Below are 13,703 nucleotides of genomic sequence, written 5' to 3'. Positions count from 1 at the left end.
ATGTTGACACTATCAATATAGCAACAGGGTCCCTGTGATGAATACAAATTGCTGGTAAAGGTTAGCTAAGGACAGATGGCACGTGCACACACACACACACACACACATCTGTACATGTACACAAATGTCAACAGGTGCTTGGAGAAAAAGAAAAGATGAGATGTGAGGCGGAATTCAGATGAGGGATGTATGCAGTGATCATCCCGCGCCTCTATAGTCTTAGCACAACACAAGACCACTTTAACGATGGTTTGAGGCAAAGAACTGAATGAGACAATCAATATGTTGATTTTTGAACCTGAATGACAATATTTGAAAGGAGCAAACCTTTGTTTTGGGCCCCTTTTGGGCTCCACTTCCTGCCATCTATGCGTAGTGTATTCACCACCATGAGCACAGTGCTTTGTGTGCCTAAAAGACCGACAGCTGGTTTGTTACACAGAACCATCTGAGAAGTCCTCGTAAGAAACTGTTCGAAAAAATATATACTTGCCAGGCGATTGGATGAACCGCCTGTCAATCAACCTCTTGCTGAAGTGAGTCGGGAAAAAGACTGAGAACATCTTTTCAATGGAGAGAAAGCTTTCGGGGCAGTTCTTTGCTCTTCTTTCAATGAAGAAATACTCTGAAGTTGTGATATAACTGATGCTATTGCAGCATCTATCCCAATATGTTCTCTGTTATAGAAGCATTTCAAAAACAGCAAGTTATCCTGTAGCGCCCACAGCGGCAAGCGCAGTCATTTATCCCAATGTCACGGGCAAGATGCTGGTCCTGCTCGCCGCCAGTGAGCCGCAGAAGTTAAAACGGAATGCAAATGATGTTTTAACCATAAATAAGCAAAAGTGATGAATTCACTATGATCCGCAGAGTGTCTGAATGTGGCATAAAGATGATGAGGTGATAACAGTGAATCACAGCACTGACTGTAAAGTAGGTAATCTGTGTTGAAACCATAGCAGAGAGAGAGAGAGAGAGAGAGAGCGAGAGAGAGAGAGAGAGAGAGAGAGAGAGAGAGAGAGAGAGAGAGAGAGATTTACATCCTCACATCCCACTCTGGTTTGAGTCACAGCGAGAGCGGCAACAACCTGGAACACGGTGCCGGAGCGAATAGATTTTCATATAAATTAAGACGGCAAAAGGCTGACGATGAATACCGAACAGCACTCTTGCTCACTGGTATCGCTTATTTCTTTTTTCCTCTTCCCCCTCTCAGCGTATCTGTTCACTCTGCCTCTCGCTGTAAAACATGCAATGAAGCCATCGTGCGTGTTGGAGGCTGTGCACGGTTGAGTGCTGCTCTGCTACTCCTCCTCAGGGGCTGAAGAAGTGTTTTGGAGGATCACGGGCGGTGTGCATGCAAAGACAGGATGCAAACTGGATTGAGAGGTTCTGACGAGGCAGTTTGTAGACCGGGTCCGTGTACTGATCTGAGAGCAGTTTCTTTTGCAGACACTGTGACCTCCGACTCTTGCTGTTCCCTCGAGCTGTGGCCATTTATTTCACCGAGTTATCAAAAAGTCGTAAGAATAACGCGTATATCATGAGCTAGTTTATGTCGGAAACGTAGCTCTGGTACAGTAGGTTGTGTGAAGGATTAGATAAATACAACTACCTGATACTTCAGGTGATGATGAAGCTAATAATCTCAATTCTTTAAAAAAAGCGTAAAAATTATAATTCTACTTGTTTAATCTAGACTGGTGCTGCCCTAATGCCAGTGTATGAGAGTGCATGTATGTGTGTGTGTGTGTGTGTGTGTGTGTGTGTGTGTGTGTGTGTGTGTGTGTGTCTGTGTGTGTGTGTGTGTGTGTGTGTGCGTGAGCCGTCATTCCAAGCAGGCCTGAGTGAGCAGCTGATGAATCACCACGCTATTAATTATTCAGAGACCCCTAACCTGCCTCTGCTAGCATGTTAGCTGTAGCGACATGTGACGCACGAAACACACACACACACACACACACACACACACACACACATGCAGTTTATGTCCCTCGCACCGGATGCTTCATGAACCTCAGAGGGATTCGGGAGGAAGCAGCAGTATTCCCAGATCCATCTCTCACGCGTGCACACACACACACACACACACACACACACACACACACACAATCACACATATGGTGAACTACACTTCCACGTATCCACGAGCACCTTGGTGCCGCACCACAGTGACCAACAGCCACAGCGGTGGCTTTAGGAGACATTACCCTCCCCAGAGTCAATTTAAGCAGCAACCACAGAGCCAAGTATCCGTTTCACTGATTTAACAGTTTGCCATTCATCTGAACACACAGGAACTGTAACAACGCGACACGTTTGCCGGCCACTCCCAGATTTTGGTCAGGGGGAACATTTTGTCTCGTCTGCCTGCCACAATGCCTCGCCCCCCCTGACGTTTGAGCCCCTCACTGTCGGCTGGCGATCTGTAACGCATCCACTCAAAAATAACGACATCAAATGCATGCCTCAAATTCAAATGCAGCTCATCAAAAGACGCAACAGCCGTTGCATATTCCTGCACATATGCTGAGCATCCAAGCATGTGTGAGCAGAGTTTTCGCGTGTCCGGCGCACAGTGACAGAAGGGACAGGTGAGTCACGGCGAGGCTGCAAGACGAACACATCGCACTGCAGCAATGCACATCACGACTCAGACGGACAGAATAGGCACACAGGGAAGGATAGTGGCGCGGAGTTTGGGGATAAAACAGGGAATGACAGATAAAAGAAGGTGGACGGAGAGGGAAACGTGAGCGAGCGTCTGTCTGTCCCTGGCACGGTGCAAAGCCCAGTCACTGCCAATAACACCCGACTCCATCACTCTCAGGTGGAGCTTCAAAGCCCCGTTATTCATACACATGTCTGCCTGCCTGGCTGTCTGTCTGGATCCATCACTCTTCTCTGTCACTGTCCAATTTGACTTGGATTTATTGGGCCCCGTCCAGAAAGCAATGTGCCTTCCAGCTTGCAGACTAGATGCATTATCAGGGAGGGTTATGTAAATCAGAGACTGATGAGTGAGCGTTACTGTTTCATTCAAACCAATAACGATGATGGGAGATACTTCATGATCATATGCCATGGAGAGCAGAAAGAATATGTATTTTTCTCAATGTGGTCAGTGAGCGACCGTTTGACTTCTGGTCCAAATAGCCAAAGATGAGAGCTGACTGCCTGCTGTGTAGGAACACATGCCACACACACACACACACACACACACACACACACACACACACACACACACACACACACACACACACACACACACACACACACACACACACACACACACACACACACACACACACACACACACACACACACACACACACAGAGGCTTCATGGTTATAGGATAGAGTGCTTACTGGCAGTATGGGGCTCTATAGGGCTACACAGGAGCACAGTAATGGCTTTAAGCTTTATTAAGTTTTCCATTTGGTACGTGTAGGCATCGTTTCAGAGACGCAATTAACATTTTAAACACTTGAGCGCTGATTGGTTTACTTTATAATAACCTGTAACTTGGGGCACAGAGGAGGCAAACATGGAAGCCAGTAAATGAGTAATTTGTTGGTGTGTGGGAACTAAAGTTTTTCCAATTACTGATCTATTTCAATTCTAAACACACAAACTCTCTCAGCCTGGGACTGCCCACTTATGTGTGTGTTTTTTTATCACACCCTTTCAATTAAGTGTTCAGATAATGAAATGTTGATGAAAAGAAAGCAACTGTTCCGATGATGCAGCAGCTTTATATCCCAGAGTCCATCAATGCTGTCAACATGTTGACGGTAGAGCAGTGGAGCAGGATAACTTGGATGCACATTTGGCTAAAACTGTTATAATCCCTGTGAGGAAACTGGTGCAACTATTTTTACTTGACTTCCCGCAGGAAAAAACTCCACGCAGGAAAAAAAAGATTTCAAAGCACACGAGGTTCATGTGTGTCGCGCAGCTGACTGTGAGTATGTCACCACCACACTTGACACGGTTTCCTGTCACCAACAATCCATTGCAGCGTTTTCTTAGCTTTTATCTCGATAAGCTACAATGTAGCATCGTGAAACTACAGCATGATCTTTGCTTCTTACATCCGACGTACAGTATGTGGTATCAGTAGTTTATGCAACTGTGTTGAAAAGCTGCACAAACCAGAGACGCACTCGGCTGAAAACCACACGTTTGTTGTTAGATTGCAGTTAAAATCAAAGAGCGAAGGCATCGTGGACGAAGGGGGAATATTTGCAAAACCAAAGACATCGTTGTGGACTTCAGTAAAACATTACATCCACCTCCGCCGAGGCACCGGCTCTCCTCGTGGAGAAATGAGTACTCAGCCTTAGTTAAGAAGAAACTGAGCTTTGATAATGAGTCGTTTTTTACGTGAACAGGGTGATGAGTGTGCTCCCTTACAGATGCATTACACATTTGGTCAAAGCGGCCAGCAAAAATCACTGGTAGGCTGCAGCCTTTCTTATCATTTAAACCGACATAATCACATGGAAAGCAGACAATGTTTGCAAATCGGGGCCAGAAATCGCAACAGGTTCTAATTTTCATGGACTCTATGTGCAATAAACCCCCTACATGTCAAAATGGTATCATAAACTGCCTCTGAAATACAGGAAGATAGAAGAAGGACATGTTAAGAATGAGAAATTACAGGAAGCATGTGTACTGTATGTGAGTGTAAGAGTGAGAGACTGTACGACAGAGAGAGAGAGAGAGAGGAGGAAGCAGTCACATGTTAGGAGGAGGGGGCCTGGAGAGGACTGCCTGTCACTCCTCTACATCACGGGTAATGCCTCCCTCCCACCCTCCCTCCCTCCCTCCCTCCACTACAACTCACATGACTGCAGTAGCCCTGTTCTGTAACTCCAGTCACGAGAACAGAGTAGTATTACAATAACCAGCCGGCAGGGGCGAGCTGCATAGACACACACTGAAAGAGAGAGAGAGAGCCAGCCCTAATAACCCTGAGTAAATATTAACATTTCAACGCTGCGTTTGTAGAATAGATAACCTTATCAGACTACACATGAAAGAAAGAAGTTTAGCAGTGATACAATGTGAGATTAGATTTTCTTTCTCTTATCTATACGACTGTATCTTCCTCCCTCTGTGGCACTCCAGGACTTTGCAGCAAACAAGCACTACGAGCGAGAAGAAGGAGCTATACGAGCTAATATACGAGCATGCATGCATGTTTCTATACGCTTCTTACTCTTCATCAGCGTCTTCCAGCTCTTTTCCTGAAGCTATATGTTTCCATTGAAAAACACAAGAGTTTTATGGACGCACCATTCCATCCAATGGAAATAGTCCAGATGGCGTGCGCATTAACATCGCATTTCCCCAGAATTCAGCCCTTATTTGGTATCTTTGGAAAGTCTGAGATCTTCACTCAGAGTTTAAATAAAGTTCTGTTTGTTTGAACAATGTTTGGCTGCACAGCGCGACTTTGTAATGGCTGTCCGAGCTATGGGCCACCACGGCGCGGCGACCTCCGGTTCTGAAAAAGTGAAGCCAATGCAGAACTCCACCCTCGGGTTTCACTTCTGGTTGCCAAAAACCAAGACGGCGACGGCCTGAAACCAAGATGGCGACGGCCAAAACACCGAACTCCAGGCTTCAAAACCGTAGCTCACAAACGGCGACGTCACGTTGACTACATCCACTTCTTATATACAGTCCACTGCCACCACCTGTGAACAGTTTGAAGGTATATTGATTAAGTGCAGACACATTGTAGGATCTTACATTATGTCAACAAATTGAGATGGTATACGAACATCCTGATGTCATAGAAGATTTATAAGGTCACACTTATATAGTTCATGTCCCCGTAGGAATATTGTGGTGATTTATACGAATACCAAAATGTCAAATAAAACCCATGAACTCAAAAGACATTCAATATGTTCCTACAAGTAAATTATAGGTGTGTTTTAGTGGAGTGATGTCATAGGACGGGATGAAATATTGATGTAGAATGTCACTATCTAGTTATATCATACTGTATGATAATATGAGTTGGCATATTGTTAGCACCTTTATTATGGGATGTTATGGTGCATTTATTTCCTCATTTACCTCTTAGATCTGTATGAGTGTGTGCGTGTGTAATGTGGAGGCGCATGTCATTGCTGCACGTTATAAATAGCACACTGTCTCCCTGGATCCCACCACACACACCGAATTAACCTGCTTAAGATGCCAATCAGCTGTGACAGATCCCCCTCCACACACGCGCACATACACTCAACCCCCACCCTCTGATGACCGTGCAATCACAGCAAGTACCAATCAACAAGACGCAATCTGACGTCACACAGTGATGGAGACACACGAGGGTCCTGTTTTCCGATGACGTTTCAGAGGTTTCATAGGTTTATGTGCACGCGATATATTTCAGAAGCGCGACTCTACAAGCAGGACGATGGAGATTTGAGATGATACTTTGGGATCTGCTGTGTGACAATTAGAAGTTCTCACCAAACCCTGCTCAGAAATCCTCTAATTGAATGTTTCCCTTCGTGTATGCAACGATACATATATCATACTATCCAGCCCGGAAGCTATCAATAATGTATACTTTCTCTTAGAAAATGCGGCATATATTTTAGGGGCAGTGCATCACTTCATGTTTATGAAATCTCCATTTCTATAAATGGAGAACACCACTCGCTACCGCCCTCCGCGGGGTTCTTGAGCAGGAGATTATTCTGGGATTAGAGCCAGTTGTAGAAGTTCCCACAGTGCTGCTTGACGTGTGGTACACATTCATATTTAAATTAAAGACCACATGCATTAATTTAATAAAGCAATGTATGCTTTAGGCGTTGCACATGATTGCCAGCAAGCAAGGAATCCCGGAATCGAAGCGATTTCAGAACGCAGTTTGGCGCATACATTGAAATTCGGTGCAAAATCGCTTCCGTGCGACCTCCACAGACACACCGTGGGTTAATGAACTGTCAGTCATCTCCAGCCCTTCGGACACACAGCCGGAGAATCCGCTGTCTTTTCGGCGAGCCACAGCTGACGATCGCGTGAGCCAGTCCAACGTGTTGTAACCGTTGTCGTAACGATTACGCAAACGATTACGAAAACTCAGATCCGCACCAACTTTCTCAGCTGACCTAGCCCCACTGTCTCCTCTCCATCCCATTGACCTGCAGAACATCGTCTGATCAATTGACCAATGCGCGCAAATGACAGAATGGTCGGTGGGAGTTGCTGAACTTGAAATGAAAAGGCGCACCGAGCAGCCGGCAGATCCCCAACACAGAGCTTCCCCCGGTTCAGCTGGCGGTGCTGTGGCAAGCTGCTTATAGTGGCGTGGATACACAACATACATGCACAATATCCCACCAGCAGAGTAGCACATCAACAAAAATGACATACAAGTATTTTCTCTGCATGTTTTTTAAAGCCAAGCTGCCCCGTAGTTCGTGGATATGTATCATAATGTCATGCCATCATAATAGTCTTTATCTAAGTCCATGCGTTCGGAGGCGCACCACGTGTCCAAGTCTCCGGCACCGAACTTCCCCTCAAGAATGCGTCAAAAGTTTCCAAAGCGCCCCCTCTGAATACCAAATAATCCTCCCCGAGCAGCGACACACCGGCCGCGCTCCGCTCCCAGCACCGGCACGCGCACATTTATTCCTTTTAATCCGTCAAATTCCCTCAATTGCCCGTGGCTGATGACATTTCCTCCAAAAAAGAAAACGCACGTGAAAGCCAGACGTCAAGGCATAGTAGGCTTTCACACACACACACACACACACACACACACACACACACACACACACACACACACACACACACACACGCACCCGCACACGCACAAGCACACAGACCCGAGACGCCGGGTAGCGCTGTGCCTGGTGAGATGCTGCTGACAAGCCGGGCGAAAGCCTCGCATCAACCGGGAGTAGCGCGCGCTACGGCCGGGGACGTGCAAAGACGCACCCCGGGCTGGAAAGCCCGAGGTTCGGTGCGTCCGGTGAGGCTCGGGTCTTACCTGGCTGCCGGAGTTTTCTGTCAGGTAATTGAAGACAAAGGACGAGAGTTCCTCATCTAATAGTGGAGCGCAGTCCGCCATCTTCGAGTGAATGAGGAGCCGTGGAGTCAGAGAGCGGAGTATAGCAGCAGGAGGAGGAGGAGGAGGAGGAGGAGGAGTGGGGGAGAGCCGCCTGCAGGGGGCGCATCTGTTTACACACACGGAAAACAAACCAAGGAGTTAAGACATGCGGTTCCCCAAAGTGGGGTCTGGGGACCTCCAGGGGTCCCACAATAAAATGAGGATTAATTCAACTTCGGTGCGATTGAATGAAGCAGAAATGGTTTCTAAAATATTATTCACCATAAATGTCTATTGCAAATAAAGGGATTCAAAAATAAATAATCAGGAAAGATACATGCAAATATTAATGTAATCAGTACTAACAAATGTATTTTATAGATAGACAGACAGACAGACAGACAGACAGACAGACAGACAGACAGATAGACAGATAGACAGATAGATAGACAGATTTTTTTTTGTTTTTTATTAGATTTTATCTAAACATTCTTGTATCCACAATGTGTTGATGTGTCATGAAAATAAAGTAATTTTGATAAAAAAAAAAATCTTAATAAAGGTCAGCGAAACATCACACAACCACTTGTATTTTGTAGCCTCTGTGTAGTTTTCATCCAAAATGAAGGCTGTCCAAGCGGCTGTCTGCCGAGTGAAGTCGATGCGAAGCGTCTTAAAACCTGCATTCTCTCTAGTGTCCACCAGGGGACTCTGGTTGTATAGAAGTCTATGGGAAAATGACTCTACTTCTTCTCTTGATTTATTACCTCAGTAAACATTGTAAACATGAGTTTATGCTCTCAATCTCTAGTTTCAAGTCTTCTTCAATACAGCATGATGTTCATTTAGTACATTATGGTCCATTTAGAGTCACACAGACCATAAAGCAGGGGATGCTTTAGGGCGGGGCTACACAGTGATTGACAGGTCGTTACCAGAGACTTATACAGCGTCTCTATGTCACTCCTCCGCGATCCCAATATTGTCACTTCCATTCATCGGTTGCAAAAAAACCAACATGGCGATGGCCGTAATCCAAGATGGCACTCAAGGCTTCATAACATCAGTCCACACACCAATGGGTGACGTCACGATGACTACGTCCACTTCTTATATACAGTCTATGGGGCTGTCACATCCTCTTTTTTTGGGTGTTTACATTGACAAATGCAATGGCAGGTTTTAAGTCGTGTTGGCTGTGTTCGTATTTCCTCCACTTCGATACGCTCCAGTGTTATCACTCCATGTAAAAAGCTTCCACCTGTGTTAAACAATCCTCAATGTTTGCCCTTTATCAGAGCCAGAAGCTGCTGGCTAACACAGAACCAAACTGTTTCCTGATCAACTTCAGTCATCACCAGGAACTAAACGTGCCTGCTCACTCAGGACACACACTGTCTGCTTGAAAGATTCCCGTCGAGCCTCTCTGCCTTCGTGTCCAGAAGCCTGCACGGACATTAAGTGTTGGCTGTATCCTGTTACTGTTGCCGGGCAACTGCCAAACCAACTGTCAGTCATTTAGCTGATAAAATTAGCTGATGCCATTGTAAAAGAAAAATCTCATGTACTTCAGTCGCAGTGCACTGATGCCGTGTTTTGTGTTGGGGGCGAAGGCCGGACCCTTAACAGACACTGAAACTATTTTTCTCCTCATCGGTGCTTCTCCCAAAATCATAAAACCCAAATCAAACGCAATTTGCTCCAAGCTCCCTGTACACTAGCTGCAAGGAGCCGGAACCTGTCGCAACGGCTTGTTTGGCTTCATTTTGTTGCTGCGTGTCTGGGATGTTTGTGTGGTGAAAACATTTCAGCAGATAATTGCAAGAAAATAAACGGTTTTGGCTGTAAAAAATAAACCAACAACTGTGTTTTGATCAGTTTCATGTCAGTGAGTCACGCAGTTTGAGAGAACACGAATGCATTGGGGGTTGAATGTGATCCCTGAGCGGCAGCGAGTGAGCAGCTCAGGCAGCTTCGTGCCAACATCCTCACATTTAATTGATCCGGCTATGTGACGTGAAATGATTACAATATTCTTAAAAATATGAATCCCACAAATACCTTGTGCACAATATCACATCATGCACCAAAACTATTACAAGATGCTTTCCAGATTTTTACTGTAACGTAGGATTTTACAACATTCTTTCATGGCACTCTGTGCTGTTATTGCATTCAGAGTTTCCACATTTGCAGCTGTTCCCAGATGGGAAAGTCAAGCATTAGGACACACGCATACTTGCAGCGGTGATTGTGATATTATCACTGCATTGCAGCACAGGCGGTGTCTTCTCTGTAAGTGTGCGTTTGGTCTGTAAAAGGTTAACTGAGGCCATAAAACACTGACCTTAAAACAATGTGTGTGCTGCTATTTCTATCTTTATGAGGACCGGTGCGTTGTAAAACTCGGACAGAACATTTCAACTCGGCTCTTATGTTTTGACCATTGTTAACAGTAACAATATCATTGTACAGCACACACAACAAAAGGTAATTGCTCTGGGATTGTAAAATAATTCACGCAGGAAACACGAGCAGTCAGTTTCATTAAACAGGTACATTGATTTTATTAAAAACCCAGGTTAGCTAAATAAAAAAGGTGAGATATCATTTCCCAAATTGTCTGTTGGAAACCGAGGATGGAGAGAGTACTAGTATATTTTACACAATTTACAAGTAAAACTACTTGTTCCTCGTAAGTAATGGAATCAGACTGCGCGTTGCTGCGTTACCTCTTCAAAAGAAAAGTTATATGATGGATCTACTAAATTAAATGATGTATTTGGGCTTATATCTCCCATTTCACAGGAAGAGCACGAGACTTTCAAAATAATATATTTTTTAATAGAATTAACAGCAAAAAGAATAATAACGTATTAAGAAAACTCCACAGCAGCTGAGAACAGTTTTTACGCAGCGTGCAGAGTTTACGTTACATTTGTTTGTTGTTGTACAAAGTAGTCACAACGTCATTCTGAAGGTTGAGCTCCACGTTCAAACCAGTCCACTCAGCATCGCTGGTCCCAGTAGAACCAGTCCACTCAGCATCGCTGGTCCCAGTAGAACCAGTCCACTCAGCATCGCTGGTCCCAGTAGAACCAGTCCACTCAGCATCGCTGGTCCCACTAGAACCAGTCCACTCAGCATCGCTGGTCCCAGTAGAACCAGTCCACTCAGCATCGCTGGTCCCAGTAGAACCAGTCCACTCAGCATCGCTGGTCCCAGTGCAACCAGTCCACTCAGCCTCTCTGATCCAGTGGAACCAGTCCTCTCAGCCTCTCTGATCCAGTGGAACCAGTCCTCTCAGCCTCTCTGATCCAGTAGAACCAGTCCTCTCAGCCTCTCTGGTCCCAGTAGAACCAGTCCACTCAGCATCGCTGGTCCCAGTAGAACCAGTCCACTCAGCCTCTCTGATCCAGTAGAACCAGTCCACTCAGCCTCTCTGATCCAGTGGAACCAGTCCTCTCAGCCTCTCTGGTCCCAGTGCAACCAGTCCTCTCAGCCTCTCAGCCTCTCTGATCCAGTGGAACCAGGCCACTCAGCCTCTCTGATCCACTAGAACCAGTCCACTCAGCCTCTCTGATCCACTAGAACCAGTCCACTCAGCCTCTCTGGTTCCAGTAGAACCAGTCCACTCAGCCTCTCTGATCCAGTGCAACCAGTCCTCTCAGCCTCTCTGATCCAGTAGACTCGCACCTCACTGAAGATAAATGTCGCGTGGTGCTAACATTAACTCATGACATAATATTTATCATATTGGATTGTTTTGCTGTTCATAAAGAAATTAAAGATTTTTGATGCACTTTCAGTTTTACCTGAAGTGGATTCAATAAATCGGCTTAATATTTACTCGTGATTCTTGCCCTGTCAGATTGTGATAAACATGATATAATCTGTATGAATTAAGGTCCAAACCATTCAAATAAGAAGTACAATATATGTTTGTTTTTTACATAGTTCTGCCATGAGTGTCATTCGTTGCTACTTCAATAATCAGAAGTAACCTCTTCCCCTTTCCTCTCGCTGAGACTGCAGATTAAATATATTTCAATTCAGAATGATCTCTGTGGATCTCAGGCTTTGCTCTTACGCGTCTCATTGCTGCAATCGAAAGGTGCATCGAAATAACTGCTCGCTAAAGCACATTTAGAGCCAAGCCTGTTGAAGGGTTGTTCAGAAAATATCATCAACCACAGCTCGACCTCCTTACCAGACAGACATGCAATACAGGAAAGAAAGCCCGTCATTTCAAGTTCCCAACACTGCTGTGAAATGGTGCGCTCCTTATTTTCTGGGATAATTTAGTTGTCGGCTAAATTGGAGCTTGACTGCAGAAAACATTTCGGTCAAAACATCAAGCGGATTTCTTAGAATCACATTTTTTTTTGGCACCAGCAACCATACAGAGAGAAATCCATCGAGATCAAATTTGACGACCACAAGTGTGAGAAAAAGACCAGAATGCAATGCAGTTACACAGCAGATTATATTTTGAATAAACAACAACTTGTGGCTTTTTCTCTTCTTATCCCTTTGCCGTTGTGCAACCACAGCTCATAGAACCAACAATGAATCTCGTGCTTTCACTCATGTTGATTTCAAAACCTCCTCCCCTGTTTCTCAATCATTACACGACCGAACATATTACTTTGCTCTCACGCTTTCCAAATGCCTGATTGTCTTATAATAGAGAGACGAGAGAATTACCAAGCCGCCGTGTTTTCGTCTGGTCGGCGGTGTCCTCAGAAGAAGGTGACAACAAGCTGTTCCTAGTTTAAGCACAGATAATGTTCTTTTCTTATGTCACTACATTTCATATTTACAATTTGGGCCTTCAGCCAGTCCTCTGGTCTGAGCAGACTAGCAGCGAAGTCAACAAACAGAGGAGCCTCCCACTTCTAAATCATCAGTGTCGCAGGGAACGAATATCCTGTAGGTTAAAGGTCAGAGGTGAGACGGTGTATTGATGAATGGGACAGCAGGGAGGAGGACTGCTGAGGAGATACAGAATATATATTACCTCAACTAAATCGTGTTTTAAAAATAGTAACTCCTTGGGGAAAAATCTCCCGACCACAAAAAAACTATTTATTTTATATTTAGCGATAAAAACGAAAAGAGAAGAAACACAAAATGTGCCGGGGAGACAAGGAAGTGCAGAGAAAAAAATGTCTCGACGCGAAAGAAAACTCGACTCAAGATGACAAACTAGGCCGTAAGCTGCAGGAGCCCAGCATTAGTGTCCCAGTATATCACAGCAGGACCACCACAAACACTAACAAGGCGTCTTCACTGTAAACTGAGATGTGTGTTTTAGCAGCATCCAGACCATCCCAGCTGACATTTCAGTAATGTTTGGTCCTCATGGGGGCCAGTCACCCATCCAAAAACAGGACCAAAGGTCAGACGGCAGTAAGCGGGGCTGGTATGTGTCCGGTTCTTGGTTTTAGAGACATTATTTAATCTGAGTGGACACTTCAATAACATTCCAGGTTACGTCCTCAGTTTACTTTTGCACTTTTTGCAGATCAACAAATAACTCTGCGTTGGCTTTTTTTTTTTGGTACATGTATCCATTCCTACAATGTATGTCGCCATCATGTGATTGGAT

The 13,703-nt window shown here is 45.0% G+C and overlaps 1 protein-coding gene across 1 annotated transcript in view; it reads right to left on the bottom strand.

Annotated features, from left to right (window-relative positions):
- ppargc1b (peroxisome proliferator-activated receptor gamma, coactivator 1 beta) overlaps positions 1-8,113 on the bottom strand; it is a gene marked incomplete at its 5' end in the record, with an annotated part of 76,784 nt that extends 68,671 nt beyond the window's left edge. The window contains one exon of the mRNA XM_079269234.1: positions 8,033-8,113. Coding sequence (XP_079125360.1) covers positions 8,033-8,113 — 81 coding nt within the window. The remainder of the gene's footprint in view (positions 1-8,032) is intronic.
- Between the last annotated feature and the right edge of the window lie 5,590 nt (positions 8,114-13,703).

Source organism: Melanostigma gelatinosum (genome assembly GCF_949748355.1).
Source record: "Melanostigma gelatinosum genome assembly, chromosome: 5".
NCBI lineage: Eukaryota > Metazoa > Chordata > Actinopteri > Perciformes > Zoarcidae > Melanostigma > Melanostigma gelatinosum.
Note: the sequence above shows the minus strand (reverse complement) of the source record. Positions and strands in the feature narration are given on the sequence as shown.